The sequence below is a fragment of the Perognathus longimembris genome, chromosome 2 (assembly GCF_023159225.1).
Source record: "Perognathus longimembris pacificus isolate PPM17 chromosome 2, ASM2315922v1, whole genome shotgun sequence".
NCBI lineage: Eukaryota > Metazoa > Chordata > Mammalia > Rodentia > Heteromyidae > Perognathus > Perognathus longimembris.
Window position 1 is genome coordinate 28,614,286 of NC_063162.1, and position 21,816 is coordinate 28,636,101.

Genomic DNA, 21,816 nt, shown 5'->3' on the forward strand with positions numbered 1-21,816 from the left:
TGCAAATAAGGACTTTTATTGTATGTCTTCCATGCAGAGAAAGGAAGTCTGTTAATTCATGCATTACTTGATATAGGAAACAATTACTCCTGTCACTAGCATGATAACTTTGTTAATACAGCATAAAGAGCATTCTCAAATACATATACTAATTTACTTCCTGAAAGCTCACTCAATAATGATGTATATGTACTGTAATAGTTACGTAGTTTAATGAGAATAGTTAGAACTAAATACATTTCCTACCTTCAGTTTTTCTGCATCTGTCCTTACTTTAAGGAGTTCTGTAATAGCATCTACAAAACCCTGATGATGAAAATTGCACATCTTTTCAATTTCCTTGTCATGGTTACGGATACAAGCCTCTAACTTTTCCATAAACTTCTTGTGTGCATTTGGCTGGTCATCATACACAGATCTGTATGCATATAAAAAACTAAAATTAGCTTTTCCATTCATCAAAAGTTTTTCATTATTAAGCTCAATCTACCTAGCAACTGGATTTAACCTCTGAATAAATGGGCTGGGTAATATACTAGGTGCAGAAATAATATTAAAATAATTTAAAAGAAACAAATTATTTTAAAACATGTTAATATTTAAAAAGTCAGGTGAAGGCATGTAACTGTAACCCCCCCCCCCCCGTACATCACCTTTACAATTAAAAAAAGATATGTACACATTACCTGACTTATGTAACTGTAATCCCTCTGTACATCATCTTTATAATAACCAATTTTTTTTTAAATTAAAAATCAGGTGAAGTGACTCATGCCTGTAATCCTAGCTGTTCAGGAGGCAGAGTTCCAGACACAGGGAAGATCACAGCTTGAAGACAGCTAGATCCAAAAGTTCAAATAACTCAATCAATAAAAGCTAGGTGCAGTAGTACACATCTGTCATCTGAGATACACAGGAAGAGTAAATAGGAGATGTCCTAGAACAACAGTCTTAGCCATGAATGTGAGATTTTATCTGAAAAGTAACTAAAGCAAAATGCGCTGGGGTATGGCTCAAGTGTTAGAACATCTACTTAACAATAGCAAACAAAATGCCCTGAGTTCAAACCCAGGTACTGCCAAAAAATTAATAAAAGAAAACACCTTTATGCTAAAAACAGGAATATTGACTAGCAAATCATATTGCAATTGATATAGTGCTGCTTTTCTGAGAAACTCTTCAAATCTATTGGTTAAAGCCTACTGAGCAGAATGTCCAAGTGGTTAGAAACTGTTATGCATAGTACATTTTTAGTGATGCAACTTAAAAAGATTAACATAATAAAATACTCTGTTTTTACTGGGAGAAATGACTTTTGTAAAAAGCAAAACTACATCTGTATTATGGTTACAAACAGAAATGTTAATGCATAAGAAGTACATATTAGCTACTTTGAAAAATATGTCTATATTTTTAAAAGGAAGGGTCTGTTGTTGCCCAAAAGCAAAGGAAGTCTTTATGTCCTTTCTGTTTCATGTCATCTGTTTATATTATACTTAATAATGGGTATATTTAATCCTTACAACATGCCTAAAAATTAAGTATTGTTTTTATTCTTGCTTTATGATGAGTTATACACTATGTTACTGCTATATATTCCATAATTTGAGAATTAAAACTGGGATATGAATTTTGGCTTCAGAGTTCATATTCTCAAATACAAAACTACCATAGTGTTTTCCAAATATGGCATACATATACCTACTGTATCTTAGGACCCACTATTTCTTTTTTTTTTTGGCCAGTCCTGGGCCTTGGACTCAGGGCCTGAGCACTGTCCCTGGCTTCTTCCCGCTCAAGGCTAGCACTCTGCCACTTGAGCCACAGCGCCGCTTCTGGCCATTTTCTGTATATGTGGTGCTGGGGAATCGAACCTACGGCCTCGTGTATCCGAGGCAGGCACTCTTGCCACTAGGCTATATCCCCAGCCCATAGGACCCACTATTTCCACATAAAGAGTAACTATTCCCATCTCTGTTCACTATGCAATCAACTTTGTCCCTGACTCCTGGGAGTGAAGTCTTAGGAATGTCCTGCCTAGGAAGCATTTTCTTTACTTAACAATTCAATTTATTGGTGGGGCTAGGGCGTTTGGCTTTTGAGGAGTTGAAAACTTAAAATCAGCATGGTTGGTTGTTAGCCATGTCTACATAGTTAGTTTTATCTATATGACCACACTACCCTAATAAAAAAAACCTGGACTTCAAGGCTTGAGTGAGCTTCTCTAATTGAAGATTCTGAGTGTTGACAAGCTTCATTGCCAGGAAAGGTGCGGTTCATACAATGTTACTGGGAAATGACATCTAAAAGCTCACATGGGAAACTCTCCTACCACCCTGCCCTATGTATCTTTTCCATTATTAATTTTTTGTTGTTAAATTAGACAGTACTGGGGCTTATTTAATCTGTATTCTTCTGCTACAACATAAATAATTGTGAATAAAATAGCGTTTCCATATTCAGAGTCACTCTCCCAAATTTTTTAACCTAAGGATAGTTCTGGGGACTTTCCAAAGTATACCTCTACATCTGTTATTCATTGTTTGAGGTCCAGTGCAAGTTCTGTTTTTTTCAACAGAACTTTATGAAACATTTCTACTCCAAATAGTCTTTTAATCTGCAGGACAGGCAATCTTATAGTCCTTTAAAGTTATTCTGACATACCATCATCTGTTACTTTGTTTTCTAATTGCAATGTTTTCATGAATATTATATATATATATATATATTCCCCTCCCCCAAATATACCTGAAGCTTCTTGAGGGCAACATCCATGTCTTACCTTTCATTGAGTATTTACTATAACACTGGAGACAGCAACATAGGACAGCAACTCAGACTCTTTAGGAGTTGGAATGAGACTCTGATCTTTGATGTCTTCTCCTCTGGATACTACTTTCTTACTCTCATCTTGACTTGTAATATTAAAATCCACATATACTGAAAGTATTGAAGTATCATGCAAGTGCCAGAATCCAAAATTGATCTTATGATAGAATGTTGACCCTAGTAAGGGCCTAGAACTCCTAGTTTGGGCCAAAAATAATGGTACACATCTGTAGTCTGGGCCAAAATAAATGGTACACATCTGTAATCTCTGCTAGTTGGGATGCAAAAGCAGGAGGATTAATGGTTCAAAGTTTGCCTGGGCAAAGCATGAGACCCTCAACAAAAACAAACTAAAACAAAAAAGAAATGGGACCATGGCTCAAATGATAGAGTATATGCCTAGTCCAACCCTTAGTTAGTTCTGAGTGAAAGAAAAAGAAAACAGAGAAGGGAGGGAAAGGAGGACTGAGAGAGGGAGGGAGGGAGGTGGAAAGGGAGAGAGGAAAAGAGGGAGGGAATAGGAGTGAAAGAGAGGGAGGGAGAGGAAGAGAAGGAAGGAGAGAAGGAGAGGGGAAGAAAAGGAAGGAGGGAAGGAAAGAGGGAGAAAGGGGAAGGGGGGAATGGGAGAGATGGAGAGTAAGGGGGAAAGAGGGAAGGAGGGAGGGAAGAAAATAGGGAAAGGAGGAAAGGAAGGAAGAGAGGGGAGGTAGGGAGGGAGAGGAAGAGGGAGGAGGGGTTGATCATAGATCTATCTCATTTTATAGTTGTAGTGCTAAAGATCAACAAGTAAATACTCCAAATGGAATTAATCACTATATATAGTCAATTTAATCTAATAGCAGTGAAAAGTAAGATTAAAAATAACTAGTCATTGGTGGCTCACACCTGTTATCCTAGCTAATCAGGGGGCTGAAACATGTAGACCTCAGTTCAAAACCAGCTGGGGCAGAAAAACATGCTGAACTACATTTCAAGTTAACCTGCAAAATGCTAGGCTGCAGGCATGGCCTAAATGGTAAAGTACCAGCCATGAGAAAAGAAAGTCAAGTTTGAGTGTGAACCCTGGAAATCAAGCCCCAATACATCACAAAACAATTAAAATAATAACTAGATATTTAGTAATAAGGTGAACAATATGTAGCTAACTGGCTAAATAAAAGAAGGAAGGATACACGCACACACACACACACACACACACACACACATACACATACACATACACATATATATATCAGAATACTGGAAAGGGGGGAAGGCAAAAACAACTCGCAAGAATGTGCCAGTTTGCAAAGCTGGAATTATCTATCTTTTTTCTGTTAGGGTCTATGTTTAATTACAGATATAATTTGGAGAGATCATGTAGGGAAAAGGATATGCAGAAAGTAGAGAAAATGTGCTCTTCTAGTAAATTCTCTGTGGTGACTTAACTGGCCACAGAGAACAATCATGACTTGCTTCTGGATTAGTGATGATGAAACCATAAAAGTAACCACTTCAAAGAATTCACTAAAAATTTACTATCTCCAGTACTCTACATACATTATCACATTAAGCATTCACTACAAATTTATGACAGATTCTGTTAGCATCCCACTTTTCAAATGGAGTTTGGAGAACTGATTTAAATCAAAAGTCACACAGAAAACAGAGCCTCGATTTTACTCCAGATCTACCTGACTAGAATACCGCTGCTATTGGCTATTAAATTATGTAGACTTGTCGGTCCCCAATAGTGATAAACAGCATGGAATGCGGGACAGAAGTACCCATACTGCAACCAAACGCATCACCTTTGAAGATCAACAATTGAGAATGACTCAACAAGGAATCCCTGATGTGCACTGCTGCACCCATCAGGTAAAATCAACCAATGGACAGAAAAAGGAGATGAGAACTGAGGCATAGCTAATTGTTGGGCAGCAATAAGTTAGAAAATGCAACAAAATACGGAAGAACTAAATTGTTAGAGAAAACTTATTTATCGGCCATCAATAACGAATTCTGAAACATCTTTTCCTTCTTGCTTTTCAATGATTATCATTATTCTTTGATTCTGATTTGCAAGACAGGAAAAAATACTGTTCAGGGCTATTCATTCTTTGAACTCTAAGTCGATTAACAATAATACCCAATGTAATATATTAATGTACCAAATATACTACTATTCTAATTTTTGGCAAAATACAATTTTAATGAACATAATCATTTCTTCTTTCAAAATGAGATTTTCTAATACGTATTAGAAAATCTAATTATGTTCCTACAAATAGAACATGAGATTTTATAATACATATTAGAAAATCTAATTATGTAAAACAGATCTGAACATTAGAAAGCTGGTTAATTTTCTATTACTACACTTGTAAGGTGGCACCTTACTACTTCATATATACATAATGACATCAATGTAGGAGAGTTCAGTCATTCGTTCGAAAATTTTATTTATTTACTTTTTTTTTTTTTTTTTGCCAGTCCTGGGTCTTGGACTCAGGGCCTGAGCACTGTCCCTGGCTTCCTTTTTGCTCAAGGCTAGCACTCTGCCACTTGAGCCACAGCGCCTCTTCTGGCCGTTTTCTAGATATGTGGTACTGGAGAATCAAACCCAGGGCTTCAGGTATACTAGGCAAGCTCTCTTGCCATTAGGCCATATTCCCAGCCCCCTTCAAAAATTTTAGCACAATGAATCTTATATCTTGCAAGATTTAATACTACACAACAAAATATAGCTTTGTTACAAAATCAATTTTAAAGAGACAACTTTAAGACTTTGGAATAGAAAGCAAAAACAGTTTTACTGAAAATTTGTTTACACATTTTAATTTTAGGAACTAGGAAAACATTCATTAAAATTTACATTTTATTAAATTGTACAAAAAGTGCTCAAATATTACTATATAATATTTGATCATCCAAAATGTCAGGCTCATGAAATTTACAAAAGTAAATTTTTCTTCCACAAATGCCTTTTTCAATTGTGTATACAGGACTCCACCTAGTGGTAATAAAATAAATATAAAAATAAGTAAACTAAAAGGATAAAATGGTTAACAGAAATTAATACTTTTGGGCTGGGAATATGGCCTAGTGGAAGAATGCTCGTCTCCTATACATGAAGCCCTGGGTTCGATTCCTCAGTACCACATACATAGAAAAAAGCCAGAAGTGGCACTGTGGCTCAAGTGACAGAGTGTTAGCCTTGAGCAAAAAGAAGCCAGGGACAGTGCTCAGGCCCTGAGTTCAAGCACCAGGACTGGCAAAAAAAAAAAAAAAACAGAAATTAATACTTTTATCATAAACATCTTATCTAAGTAGCTGAGTTTAATTTTTGACAAATGTCATAGTCCATAAACAAAACAAATGATTTAATACTCATTCCACAATATTATTTTTGTAGGAAAAATATCTCTTTCTGATGAAAAATAAAGAACATTTACACATATTAAGAGAAAAGGACGCTCACTATTGGTACTATATTAATATTTTTTTCTGCAAAAAGTACATCATAGGCTGGGAATGTGGCTTAGTGGTAGAGAACTTGCCTAGCATGCATGAAGCCCTGGGTTCCATGCCTCAGCACCACATAAAGATAAAAAGCCAGAAGTGGTGCTATGGATCAAGTGGTAGAGTGCTAGCCTCGAGCAAAAGAAGCTCAGAGACAGTGCCCAGGCCCTGAGTTCGAGACCCAGGACTAGAAAAAAGAAAAAAACGTACTTCATAGAGTTGGGTCTGGTGGCTCACACCTGTACTCAAGAGGCTGAAATCTGAAGATCTATTCAAAGCCAGCACAAACAGTAAAGTCCATGAGACTTTTATCTCCAACTAACAAAAAGCCAGAAGTGGAGCTATGGCCCAAGTGGTTAGTACCAGCCATGAGCAAAAATGTTCAAGAACAGCACCAACCCTGAGTGTATATACCACAGAGAGAGAGAGAGAGAGAGAGAGACAGACAGACAGACACAGACAGAGAGACAGAGAGAGAGAGAGGGAGAGAGAGAACACATCATAATGTCTCTAGGCTATTTTCAGTATTTTTTTTTAACTGTGTCTTCATTATACAGAACTATGTTGCTAAAACATCTGGCAAGAAAATATTGCCTGAGTTCCCTGAGGAGGAGTTGTTTTTTTGTTTTGTTTTGCTAGTCTCCTGGGGCTTGAACTCCAGGCCTGGGCACTGTCCCTGAGTTCTTTGGTGATTAACCGGAGATAAGAGTTTCACAGACTTTACTTCCCATCTGGCTTTGAATTGCAATCCTAAAATCTTAGCCTCCTGAGTGGCTAGGATTACAGGCATGAGCCACCAGTGCCCAGCAGAGAAGTTTTTGTTGTTTTTACTAAAATAATGTAAATACTTTGAGGAAAGTTAATATAATTTCATAGTGACTAATCCTCCTTTCCTCACATTTCTTCTATTTTTTGGAATACTACAGTTTCTTTGCTAGACATCTCAGCATACTGTGTTCTCTAATAGGACCGATATGGTGGTTAAATAACCACAAAAGGACAAAGTATGTGATGCAAAAACACATCTAGCATGGCTACCATTTGGGTGCTAGCCATTGGTAAAATTCAGAGAGGAGGGCAATTAACATGGCAAGATACAGTGAAATCCACTCAGTAAGATGCTGCTTTACGCACATACAGAAGTTTGTGCCTCCTGTATATATTTGGAAATGTGAGGAATTTAGATATCTTCTTTGTTCCTACCAGGTGATTACTTTGTTTCTAGTAAAATTTTGCATTATTGTGAATTGGAAATTAACTCCAATCTTTCAACCAAGTAGTCACTTCAATAGCAATTTATCTTCATCCATTTGGAACCGTGAAGCTACAGCAGGGTCTTGAAATAACCATAACTTTTTTTGTCAGTCCTAGGGCCTAAACTAAGGAAGTGGGTGCTGTCCCTGAGCAATTTGTGTTCAAGGTTAGTGCTTTACCACTTAAGCCACTTGGCCACTTCTGGATTTTGATGAGTAGATGATTGGAAATGAAAGTCTCATGGACTTTCCTGCACTGGCTGGCATCAAACCATGATCCTCAGATTTCAGCCTGCTGAGTAACTAGGATTACAGGTGTGAGCCACCAACACCCAGTTAACTCCTTTCATGTATATTTAAGACATTCAAAACTTCAGTATCAACCATGTATGGAGAAATACACTAAAATATTAAAGATAGCAAATCAATTATTTAGGCCAATTTTCTCATAAAATCACATTTGGGGATTCTTTTAAACAACTAGTAAAAGACACCATCCTTTGATGGGCACAAAATATTTGCTCAAAATAGCACTCAATCTTGGAAGAAAATATTTCTACTATAGCTACTTAGCAATATGAACTAGAAAGAAAATGATCAATATAAAAATGTTATACCCAGTACCCCTAACAGTTGTCCAACAGATATCAAATACAGCAAGCATGAATAACAACTGTCTGGCAAGTTTCCCTGATGCTTTTATTTGCTCCAAGAGCAAATAAGAAATTAAATAACCCCAAGGAAGGTAAAAGCCAGGTTAAAAAAAAAGAATAATTCTTTCCAACAATATTTACTAAGTATTGCACAAGTAAATATGTACAAGAAACTGAAAATCAAGTGCAACAAGCAGGCACACAGAGGCAAATTTAACAGAGGATAGTTTTTCTTTAAAAATCACTAAAATGTATCCACACTGAGCCTAATTATCTAAGAAAGTAGGACTTCATAACAAAGTCCAAAATTCTTTTGTTACAGCTTCATTTGAGAGGAGAGGTATATAACTCTTTTGAATACAGGCAGGCTTGTGACTACTTTGACCACCAGTAGAATATGAGATAAATAAGAAATACTATATGACTGTAGAACTGAGAAAAAGTCTCACAACCATCTACCTGGACTTCTTTAGACAATTATTCTGGGGAAAGCCATTTATCACATAAGAAAACTATTCTAAAATTGATACTCTGGAAAGGCCATGTGTAGGCATTCTCAATGGCAGCTGCAGCAAATGCCAGCAATGTGACTGAACCATCAAGGCTGCCTAATACAGATGAGTCTTGAGATAACTTCAGCCACAACAAATAGCTGACAAGAATGCTATTATCTGGATTGTGGGTATCCCCCATAGGTCCAGGTGTCCGAGGCTTGGTTTCCAAGGAGGTGCTACTAGGAGGTGGTAGAAATTTTAGGAGACAGGCCTAGGGAAAGGTCGATAAGGGGGTAGAAAGACTCCCAGCTCTTTCCTCCTCTCTTTTGCATCCTGTGGAGTGAGCAGTTTTGCTACACTACTTGTGACATGACGTGTTGTCTTATCACAGATCTATAAACAAAGATGCGCCACCATGGACTAGAGTCTCTGAAACTGTAAGCCAAAATAATATGCTTATAAATTTCGTGTATTTTTTTAGGTATCTGTTAGAGTGGCAAAAAGGTGACTACAACTACTGGCCACAAGCTCTCGGCTCTTGTGAAATCAAGGTTTCCAAGTACAATATAATTTGCATATTTGCATAAAACACTTAAGACCATATTAAAATCTTTTCAATAATCCCTTTTCACCTTTTTTTCCCTTCTGGCTCTAAACCACTTTGATGCTATCCTAAACTTTTTCATATCCAGGATGACTTTCTCCTACCATATTCCTCAATATGAATCTTAATTCCAGCTCAAGACCATGCCTTCAAGATAATTTTATCAATAGCCATACTGGATAACTTTCCTATTACATGGGGTTTTGTTTGTTTTTTGCTAGTCCTGGGGCTTGAACCGCAGGGCCTGATCACTGTCCCTAGCTTCTTTTGCTCAAAGCTAGCACTCTACCACTTGAGCTACAGTGCCACTTCTAGCTTTTTCTGTATATGTGGTACTGAGGAATCGAACCCAGGGCTTCATGTATGCTAGGCAAGCACTCTACCACCAGGCCACATTCCCAGCCCCTTACATGGGATTTTTACCAACTCTTCTACATAAAATATATATACTACCTTTTATCTATTTGTACACCATGTCAAGTTTATTTCCAATTATCTGACGTATGTTTTGTCTTCTAAGAAGAACTGAACGTGCCCTCTTTTTTTATTCAATTCACAATTCACTGTATTGTCGAAGAACTAGAAATCTTAATAAAAGGAATAGTTTTGTGGGCTGGGAATATGGCCTAGTTAGTGGTAGAGTGCTTGCCTTACATATGTGAAGCCCTGGGTTCAATTCCTCAGTACCACATATATAGAAAAAGCCAGAAGTGGCGCTGTGGCTCAAGTGGCAGAGTGCTAGCCTTGAGCAAAAAGAAGCTAGGGACCAGGCTCAAGCCCTGAGTCTAAGCCCCGGGAGTGAAAAAAAAAAAACGAATAGTTTCGCTAGAGGGCAGTCTTACACCAAAAATAAGCCTTTAGAAATTTCCTTTACTGCATGACAACATGGTGTGATAGTAGTGGAAGTGTGGCTCAAATGATATAGCACATTAGTCATAAGTGGAAAAACCCAAGTAAGAGTACAATGCCTTGAGTTCAAGTCCCTGTACAAGCACACAAACACATAAGACATATATAGTGTGACTTTCATACTTAAGTTAAACAAAACTTAACTATAATGAAATAAAAATAAATAAAATTCAATAATAACACTTAAACAGGTAGAGAAATAAGGAAGACAGCATTAGAATGTCATAGGTTACACTAAGAACACAGTAAGTATACATGAAGAGTAGCTGTTGTTAACATGTATTCTATTGTAACTTTTTTTGGCTTGGACATGGTATTTTTTTTCATTTGCTTAAGTGTCATGAAAACAAGTTTCAAAAGTACATAGCAAAAGAAAAAAGAATGACATAATACAAATGCAATGCGACATTTTGAAAAGAATCGAGAGATTGTTGAAATCTCCTGTCACCTCTTTGGTTCTTTGACTTCTGCACATTATCTGTTGACAAAGCCTCTGCACATCAAACTTGCTATTCAGAATTGCATCAATCAGTATTTTACCTAAGCCAGGCACCAGTGGCTCCCACCTGTAATCCTAGCTACTCAGAAGGCTGAGATGTGAGGACTGCAGTTCAAAGCCAACCTGTGCAGGAAAGTCCGTGAGACTCTCGTCTCCAATAAATTACTCAGAAAAGGCCAGAAGTGGCATTATGGCTCAAATGGTAAAGCACTAGCCTTGACAGCACCTAGGCCCTGAGTGTAAGCCCCAGGACTGACAAAAATAGATAGATAGATAGACAGACAGAGAGAGAGAGAGAGAGAGAGAGACATAAATAAATTCACCTAGCATCTATTTCATGTGATCAAATGAAGAGTAAGGATGACCTTAACTAACTTCACGTAGGTAGTATTTCAAAGGAGTATTAGAAAAACTTCAGATTTTCATAATCATATCTTCTACAGGTTTCTCACATCTTGAATAAATAAACTGAGAAGCTGTTGAACGTAAAATGCAGAAATCAAATGCTTCAGACCACAAAGTTCATCTCAAAATCTTCAACATAGCTATGACCTCCAACATTTTAATGCTGGTCACAGCAGCAGGGAGGGTTGTCTGCCATGTATCCTCCCTAAACACCCACTCAGATACTGATACTGTGACCTGAAGACCACTTACATACATGCCATCTTGACTTCCTGCAGACTTATAATCCTTAATCTTAATTTGGGCTATGACTTAGTGTGACAAGACCCTCCTCTGTGATTATGATAAAAATTATGGATCTCCCTCCAGAAAGGTACACAAATGAAACTGGAGTATGTACCTTTTCTATAAGCACTATTACCCATACACAACATTGGATACACACATTGGATAGAACATTATATAGCCTCTTCCAATCCTATACATTGCACCAGGTACATTGCACCAGGGGAATACAACTAATCAAGATAGTGTAGTCCAATACATTTAGGAAATTTGAACTGGAATTCTGAATTCGAATTCAGAGATACTCCACTGTATGTGCCTGACCCAAATATGAAACCTGTCAGTGGTAACCACCAATATGCACAGGCAGAAGCAGAGGAAGCCAGACTTCAGGGAAGAGTGAAAAAGAGAAAGGTATCATGGAAAAATAAAAAGAAGCATTTCTACTTCATCATTCCAATCTTTTGAAAAGTTTGGCTATCCTAAGAATTTTTATGAGATATTTCCAGTATTCGTCCATATTTTTTTCCATTTTCCCTAAACCAATGCAAATTGATATGATTGCATACTATTAAACCAAAAAGCAAAAATTTTGGCTAAGGTGCTCATGTACGTGTATACACACACACACACACACACACACACACACACACACACACACACTTGTAGGACATCCTTATCTGATCAATATTTTAGAGCATGCTTTTCCCAAAAGAACAAATTTCAAGCATACAGTAACGATCTTCTCAATCTTCAATCTAATTTTCAGTTTGTGTCATGACATAAAACATGCTAGAAAGCATTACCATGTAACAGTCTGAAGGCACAGTTTAAATTGACAGATTCAGCCAAGCACTAGTAGTTCACACCTGTAATCCTAACTACTCAGAAGGCTGAGGCCTGAGGATTGGGGTTCAAAGCCAGCTCAGGCAGGAAAGACCATGAGACTCTATCTCCAACTGCCCACCTGAACACTGGAAGTGGAGGTGTGGCTAAAAGCGGAAAACTGCCAGTCTTGAGCAAAAAGGCTCAGGGACAGGGACAGTGCATAGATCCTGAATCCAAACCCCACATCTAATAACAGACAATAAATAGATAATAAACAAATAAATTGAAAGACTCTAGAGAAACATTGATGGTAATGATAAAGATGATATGCCATCTAGTTTTTATATACTTAATTTTTTCAAACCATCTGTAACACTGAACTGCTAAGTACAGAATTCAGGATAAAGTTTGCATCCTAAAACTAGCTAGGTATCCAAACCAACTATGTATCCTATAACTGAAAACTCAAAGTTTATACAACTCCAGGAAACACACACATACACACACACACACACACACACACACACTCATCAGAATCCTGAAAAAGATTTCTTGTTTGCAAAATATTCATTTTTTGTTAATCTGCCCATGAAATACTTCATTTATAAAATAGCAGATGCTTCATGTTCCTTTAAAGGCATTATAAGTTTTAAGTTATATTTTGACTGATATGAAGGACATCAATATGAATTCTATGGCACCCTTACAACAGCTATTTCTTAGTCTTTTTTTTTTTTTTTTTTTGGCCAGTCCTGGGCCTTGGCCTCAGGGTCTGAGCACTGTCCCTGGCTTCCTTTTGCTTAAGGCTAGCACTCTGCCACTTGAGCCACAGCGCCACTTCTGGCCGTTTTCTGTATATGTGGTGCTGGGGAATCAAACCCAGGGCCTCATGTATACGAGGCAAGCTCTCTTGCCACTAGGCCATATCCCAGCCTCTTAGTCTTTTTTTTTAAACTATGGCCTGAGGAGTCAACACACTCCTCTGTGATGAAAAGTTATGGATCTTTTCCCCAGAAAAGGATGCAACTGCAACTGAAATACACACCTTCTCTGTAAGAAAGTAGGCCCATTCACCCCATCCTAACTTTTTTCAAGGAGAGGAGAAGGTACTGGGGGGGTCAAACACAGAGCCCTGTATATATTCAGCTTCTTCAGAGGGGAAAAGATGCCATTATATTTGGATCTGTCAGACCATCAAGAAGAAGCCAACGCAAAGAAAAATTTACTCTATACTTCTGATGGTATTTTTTTAATGTTTAATTTAACCTGCCCTTTTCTCTACTAGATGAAATTTCTTTTTTTTTTCTTTTTTCTTTTTTCTTTTTTTTTTTTGCCAGTCCTGGGGGCTTAACTCCAGGCCTGAGCACTGACACTGCCTTCTTTTTGCTCAAGGCTAGCACTCTACAGCTTGAGCCGAAGCGCCACTTCCAGCTTTTTCTATATATGCGGTGCTGAGGAATCATACCCAGGGCTTCACGTATATGAGGCAAGCACTCTACCACTAGGCCATATTCCCAGCCCCCACTAGAGGCAATTTCTATGGCTTGTTCTGACTAATAGTATCCTGTACCTATGTATAAGAACTGAGTGAAGTCTGTTGGTCATCATTACTTCCTAAAACTAGAGTTGACATTCTGCGGTAATGACATTTAACACTCACTACAATTCTGGATAACAGTGTAGCACAATTGCTAATGAACATCCTCTATGTTGAAACTTGAATGTGTAATCAGGCAACACGGATTTGCAATAGACTTCCTACTTCCTGTTTTTACATTCCTGACCAAAGAGATGTCTTCCTGTTGATTTTGTACTACTTGGTGAAATGAAAACGATGATAAACAGAAACACCCAATATATTTACATTTATTCGTCTTCTAGGATGAACAAATGATAAAATAAAATTTAATTCAGAAAGCTTCAATAGGGGCTGGGAATATAGCCTAGTGGCAAGAGTGCTTGCCTTGTATACATGACACCCTGAGTTCGATTCCCTAGCACCACATCTATAGAAAACGGCCAGAAGTGGAGCTGTGGCTCAAGTGGCAGAGTGCTACACTTGAGCAAAAAGAAGCCAGGGACAGTGCTCAGGCCCTGAGTCCAAGGCCCAGGACTGGCAAGAAAAAAACAAACAAACAAACAAAAAACAGAAAGCTTCAATATTTAAGTAGATTATGAATGCAGAGATGCTTCCTTAGAAGACTTTAGAAAAAATTAAAAATATCACGGTGTCTAAAGCAGATAGAAAATGTATTTTGCCACATAGTTTGGAAGATGAACTATACATTCTACCAAAGTCCTTAAGATGTTTTAGTAGTTTAACCTACAAGAGAAACTTGCTGAAAGGTTAGCTTTTCAGAACAATAAGAAAAAGAACATTATTCATCATGGGAAACAAAAGCAAAATTAACTGAGCTTTGTATTTACAACAGGTATTTTATTGTAGTCTTAAAAAGGTATTTTTCAAAAACAAAGATGCAATGTTAATATTTATATAGCTAAAAACTTGAAACACACATGAAATAAATACTTCAGATTTAAGAAGTTACTAAAGGTGATTAATAAAAGAGGTTTTAGACCTGGGCCAGTAGCTCATACCTGTAATGCTACTCAGGAGACTAATCTGAGTCTCAGGGTTCAAAGCCAGCCCAGGGAGAAAAGTCCTTGTGAAACTCTTATTTCCAGTTACCCATTCAAAAACCAGAAGTGGAGCTGTGGCTCAAAGTGGAAGAGTGCTAGCCTTGGGCAAAAGAGCTCATGCCCAGCCCCTGAGTTCAAGCCCCACAACGAACCAAAAGGAAAAAAAAAAAGAACTTTAGTAAACCTCTTTCTTTTCTCTTCCTATTTTTGTGATAATGGGGTTTGAACTCAGAGCTTCACATTTGTTTAGTCTACTTGCTCAACTGTCAATATACCATTTAAACAATGCCTCTAGCCCAAATTTTTGCTGATTATTTTGGTGATGAAAACGCTCAGACTTTGCTGCAAGGCTAGCTTTGAAGCAAGATCCTTTGGCTCTTACTGTCCTGGGTAACTAGGATTATAAGAAAAAGACACCAGTGCTTGCGCCCCAGGGAAGGGAAGAGGGGGGAAGGGGAAGAGAGGAAAGGGCATTATCATGGTACATTGTATGCATATATGGCAATGTCATAATGAAGGCCCTACCTTGTACACTAACATAAACTAATTTTTAAAAAATCTTAAAAGGAGAAAAGAAAATCAATCAATGTAATGTATCACAGACAGTCAAAGAAGAGTAAAGGAAACTACATGATCATCTCAAGTGAATGAATATCAATACAATCTGGAACACAAGGCCTTCTGATACCCTCAGGTACAGAAAAGTATCTAACAAAATTCAATACTCCTTCATAATTTAAAAAAAAAAAAACCTGTCTGGAAGAAAGATAGCCTCTTTAACAAATGGTGCTGGCAAAACTGGTTCAACACATGCAACAAACTAAAACTAGATCCTTATATATCACCCTGCACCAAAATCAATTCCAAATGGATCAAAGACCTAGAAATTAAAACAGATACCCTGAAAACACTAAAGGAAGGAGTAAGAGAAACACTAGGGCTCCTTGGCACAGGACGGAACTTCCTTAACCCAGAAATGCTACAAATCAAAGAAAGGATGGACAAATGGGACTGCATCAAACTGCAGAGATTCTGCAGGGCAAAGGACATAGCTCTCAAGATAAACAGAAAGCCCACAGATTGGGAAAAGATCTTTACCGGCCATACAACGGACAAAGGCCTCATATCTAAAATATATGCAGAACTAAAAAAATTACATTCCTCCAAAACAAAACTGCAAAGAACCAACAGCCCCCTCAACAAGTGAGCTAAAGACTTAAAAAGAGACTTCTCTGATGAGGAAATGAGAATGGCCAAGAGACATATGAAAAAGTGCTCTACATCACTGACCATAAAAGAAATGCAAATCAAAACAACATTGAGATTCCATCTCACCCCAGTAAGAATATCAAGAAAACTAACAATAACAAATGCTGGAGGAGATGTGGCCAAAAGGGAACCCTACTTCATTGTTGGTGGGAATGTAAGCTGGTTCAGCCACTCTGGCAAGCAGTATGGAGATTATGACCCAGCAGCTCCACTTTTGGGCATCTACCCAAAAGACCACAAGCAAGAACACACTAAAGCCACCAGCACAACAATGTTCATCGCAGCACAATTTGTCATAGCTAGAATATAGAACCAACCCAGATGCCCCTCAGTAGACGAATGGATAAGGAAAATGTGGTACATATACACAATGGAATTTCATGCCTCTATCAGAAAGAATGACATTGCCCCATTTGTAAGGAAATGGAAGGACTTGAAAAAAATTATACTAAGTGAAGTGAGCCAGACCCAAAGAAACATGGACTCTATGGTCTCCCTCATAGGGAATAATTAGCACAGGTTTAGGCTAGTCACAGCAGAGGATCACAAGAGCACAATAGCTATAGCCTTATGAACACATAAGATGATGCTAAGTGACATGAACTCCAGGTTATGGAAACGACTGTTATATCACTGTTGTAACTACTTTCAACGTGCTATGTGTAACCGAAGCTTCTATTATTGATAATCTTCTTGTATCCCCTTCCTGTGTTTGTACCTGCACTATCTCTGTATCTTATCTGAGTACACTGGAAACCGTGTATACTGGTATTAGAACTAGGAAACTGAAAGGGAATACTAAAAGCGAGAGACACAGGGTAAAAAAGACAAACGACTACAAAAGCAATACTTGAAAAACTGTTTGGTGTAAATGAACTGAACAACTCTTGGGGGGGGAAGGGAAAGGGGGAGGAGAGAGGGGGGTATGAGGGAGGAGGTAACAAACAGTACAAGAAATGTATCCAATGCCTAACGTATGAAACTGTAACCTCTGTACATCAGTCTGAAAATAAAAATTAAAATTAAAAAAATAAAATACTTAGTAAAAAAAAAACAACTCAGCAAACAGAAGGGAATTTCCTCAACTTGATAAATATACAGTATATGAAATTCTAGTAGCAGGGACTGAGAGAGCCATTTCCGTATACCCATCAATATGTGACATAGTCTTGTAAATTTAGACATTCCAATAGTGTGGCTGACTTATTTGCACTTCTAAACAGTATGTTAAGCACCTTTCCATGTGTTTATTTCCTCTGTATTCTTTCTTTTGTGAAGTATCTATTCAAATCACATACCCATTTTTTTGAGTTACCTGTTTTATAACTCGGCCTCAAAGACTTCTATACATTCCAGATGCAATTTTTATCAATTTATATGAGCTACAAATATTTTCTCCCAGTTTGTTCCCACTTAGTGGGTTATTCTTTCTCTCCTCTGATCCTCCCGTACTGGGGTTTGAATGCAGGCCTTGAACACTGTCCCTTGGTTTTTGGCTGGTTAGTTGGAGGTAAGAATCTCATGGACTTTCCTACCCAGACTGGCTTCAGCCTGAAATCTTCATCGATCAGCCTCATGAGTAACTAGGATTACAGGCTTGAGTCACAGGCTCAGCATGAAAAGTAATTTTTAATAGCAATTTCCATTTCTCACCTGCTACGGGATTATCCAGTTATTTCTTCTTAAATGAACTTTGATTTCCTGTATCTTACACTGAATTTGTACATTTCTGGTAAGTAGTCTAAAGTGACAAGTTCTTCATAGTATTTATTATCTACTTTAACATTTATACAATCTGTAGTCTCTCATTCGTGGTACTGATAATGGGAATCTTTTATTTTTTACCCCAGAGCTTTAACTAATACTTTGATTGATTTTTGTGTTTTCTAATTCTCATTTTCTAACCTTCATTATCTTCCACACATTTGGGTTTCATTTGCTCTTTGTTTCCTAGTTTCTGAAGTTAGAAGCTGAAATCATTCTTTTCCAGTAGAGTTCTTTAGTTCCTATAATCTCTCTGTATCTACACCCCAGAAATGATATGTGGAGAGTGGTGGTGGTGTCATTGTCTGAAACAGGATTGTTCCATAGTCTGGGTTGGACTCAAACTCAAGATCTTGCCTCCCCTTCAGCTTCCCAAGTGCACATACCATTATGCCTGGCTTCTGTTTTCATTTTCTTCACTTCAGAAAAATTCTAATTTCTCTTCTTATTTCTTCTTTAGAAGTATGTTATTCTAGGACCAAATATGTTACTGTTCCAGAAAGTTTTTGTTACTGATTTTTAATTCTATTGTGTACACAGCAGTATATTGTATTCCAGGCCTTACAGAAAGCTTATTACATGCTTCAGGCTGAAAATTTTTGTGACACTGAGAAAAACAATTTGAAGAAAGTAACTGCAATATAAGCTACCAGGCCAACTACAAGGGGAAAATAGCAAGCACAACTTGTCAAGGATTGAACTGAAGCTACATGATAGTTCATGGTGCTTCTTTACACTATTCTACTTTTTTAAACAGTGATTTCTTTTTTTAAGACTGGGTCTTATTACATAGCACAAGCTGGCCTTAAGCTCAATAACAATCCTCTTGCCTGGGCCTCCACATTACAGGTGTGCACCACCTTTCCCACCTTTAAACACTGAAGTATTTCCAAAATAGAAGCTAATATATATACTGCTGGGAATGTAGCCTAGTGGTAGAGTGTTTACCTAGCATACATGAAGCCCTAGGTTTGCTTCCTCAGCACCACATACACAGAAAAAGCTAGAAGTGGCACTGTGGCTCAAGTGGTAGAGTGCTAGCCTTGAGCAAAAAGAAGCCAGGGACAGTATCCAGGCCCTGAGTTCAAGCCCCACAACTGGCAAAAAAAAAAAAAAAAAAAAAAATACTAAGCCAGGTGCTGGAACAGGAAAATCCTTGAGACTCTTTTTTTTTTTTTTTTTTGCCAGTCCTGGGCCTTGAACTCAGGGCCTGAGCACTGTCCTTGGCTTCTTTTTGCTCAAGGCTAGCACTCTGCCACTTGAGCCACAGCGCCACCTTTGGCCATTTTCTATATATGTGGTGCTGGGGAATCGAACCCAGGGCTTCACGTATATGAGTCAAGCACTCTTGCCACTAGGCCATATTCCAGCCCCTCCTTGAGACTCTTATCTCCAATTAATCACCAAAAAGTCAAAAGTGGCGCTGTGTGGCTCAAGTGACAAGAGCACTAGCCTTGAGCACAAAAATATCAGGGATGGTGCTCAGGTCCTGAATTCAAGCCCCAGAAGGACTAGCACACACACAAACACCGCCCCCACACACACACACAATACTATCATCTAAGTGGAATGTTAAAAAAAATGGAACAAAAACAGTTCAAACACTGTTCAACAGAAAATAACTGCAAGCAATGTTTTCTATGTATATACATGAGATAATAAATGTGTGTATTATATACACATAGATGTGTATACATATACATAGTGTATCTGTGTTTATATATTATATATGACAAAATACATAAACACCAGTCACTGGAGTTTACTGACCAAAAAAAAATACACTAAACAAAAGGGGCTGGGAATGTGGCCTAGTGGGAGGAAGAGTGCTTGCCTAGCATACATGAAGCCCTGGGTTCGATTCCTCAGCACCACATAAACAGAAAAAGCTGGAAGTGATAAGAGTGCTAGCCTTGAGCAAAAAAAGAAGCCAAGGACAGTGCTCAGGCCCTGAGTTCAAGCCCCAGGACTAGCAAAATAAGAAAAGAGAACTAAACTAAACTCTTTCCAATAAAAGTGACCCAACTACCCAGCAAAAGAGAACAAACTTGCAACACTGTGATTGTATATATTCTGCTTGTCAGTGTCCCGAAAGTCTGTCAATATATTTCAGAGGACAGTTTGAAGCTAGATAGAGAAGAAAAGTCCATGACACTCTTATCTCCATCTAAACACTAAAAAGCCAGAAATGGAGATGTGGCTCAAGTGGTGGAGTGTCAATCTATAGGAAAATGTTGAGAAAGTGTCCTGGCTCTGAGGTCAATCTAGCTCTGGGGACAAGGTGAATTTATCTACCTTGAACTGACTTCACTTTATACTAAGTCATCTACAGGTGCAGAAACCTCAGAGCTTTGTTGGCAAGAGGTCTATGCAAAAGTAACACTATGGATCAAGCACCACGAGTCTCAAGTTTCCTAAATTATCCCCACTGTGAAAGATGAACTGTGATCTTTTTCAAAGAACTTATTCCTTAAGACTGTCCAGAGCTTAATCTAATGACTCAGTACACTGTCGGGCTAATGTTCAATTAGGGCAGCAGGTATTGAGTCTGGCATGGAATACTCTTTGCCTGGCTCTATTCTTACAGCAGACGGAGAAATTAAATGCAAAAACGCGCCATTTGTCAATAGCAAAGGCTTCTCTTAAGCGGGTCCGGTGAGCGCAGGTCCCCCTAGTGCGTCCGGGAATCCCCGGCTTCTCCTCCCCAGCCCACGCTGGGGACCAGGACTCGGGCATCTCCCGCTCAATTTCAATTCTCCCACGCCCGCGGCAGCCCGGCGCGCCGGGGCTGCCACCTGCGCGCGACCTGCCACCTCGGTCGCCTCCGCCGCTAGCAGTTAGCCGGCCTCCCCAACACGGCCACGCACGGCCACCTTCACCCGCCGCCGGCACGACCGGCGCAGGCCTCGGCGCCCCGTCCGGACCTGGCGCGGTGCCGGGCTGCCGGCGGGCGGCGCCACCGCTCCGGGGTCAAAGCCGCCGCGGCAACCACACCCACCGGCTGCGCGGTGACAGCTCCTGGGGCTGAGGCGGCCCGCCGAGCCACGCCACGCCACGCCATGCCGCGCCGCGCGGGCTGACAGGTGCGGCCTTCCTCCCGGCCCCTCCCAACTGCCCGCCCCGGCCCAGCCACAGACCCGCCGCCCACGGGCGCCCCCGCCGCCCCCGCGCGCACCACCTGTCGGGCCGGAGCGCGCGCGCGCAGCCGCCGCCCGCCCGGCTCCTGAGGACTGACTGGCAGTTGGTGACCCGAAGCCCCGGAATACGAGGGGCTTACCGGAGAGTGGGCCCCACGCAGGCAGTGTCAGTGCTCTCGATCTCCTGCAAGATCCGCTCGTGCTCCGGGACCGTGCCCAGACCCTCGCCGCTCTCCGCCATCTTGGCTGGAAGCTGTGGAGCCGGCGAGGCGCGGCACCGCGCGAACGGCGGGGGCGAGCGGCAGGTGGCGCGCGGCAGGGCGGGGCGGGGCTCGAGGGGCGGGGCTCGAGGGGCGGGGCTGCGGGGGGAACTTGAGAGCGAGCGGCAGGTGGCGCAAACGTGCAGGGGCGGGGCGAGGGAGATTGAGGGCGAGGCCTCGGTGGGCGGGGCCTTGGCGGGATGGGCGGTGGCTTGGGCTCGCGACTGACAGGGATTCCAGAGCCTGCTAAAGCTTAAGGCTGCTCCGGTAGTGGTATCCAAAGGGGTTGGGGAGGACGTGGCAACCCCCGCCACTTGTCTTCTGACTGCATCTTTAGCTGTTAGATCTGTCGTGGTGTTCTCTGTGCCAGACCCTCTGCTACACGCTGGGAGTACCATAGAAAGGTGGTGGCCGACAGTCGCCCTAGATCTGCAATAAAAGCTTGGGAACGTTTGACCCGAGGGCCGAGGTACTCCAGTAATGGGG

General features: G+C 39.9%; 1 protein-coding gene across 4 annotated transcripts in view; it reads right to left on the minus strand.

Moving 5' to 3' along the window:
- Exoc6 (exocyst complex component 6) overlaps nucleotides 1–21,364 on the minus strand; it is a 116,778-nt gene extending 95,414 nt beyond the window's left edge. For all 4 annotated transcript variants that reach the window (XM_048338685.1, XM_048338689.1, XM_048338688.1 and 1 more), the window contains exons 1-2: nucleotides 21,211–21,364; nucleotides 247–418 (exon numbers count right to left, since the gene is read on the minus strand). In XM_048338685.1, coding sequence (XP_048194642.1) covers nucleotides 247–418; nucleotides 21,211–21,311 — 273 coding nt within the window. In that variant the 5' untranslated portion in view covers nucleotides 21,312–21,364. The remainder of the gene's footprint in view (nucleotides 1–246; nucleotides 419–21,210) is intronic.
- Between the last annotated feature and the right edge of the window lie 452 nt (nucleotides 21,365–21,816).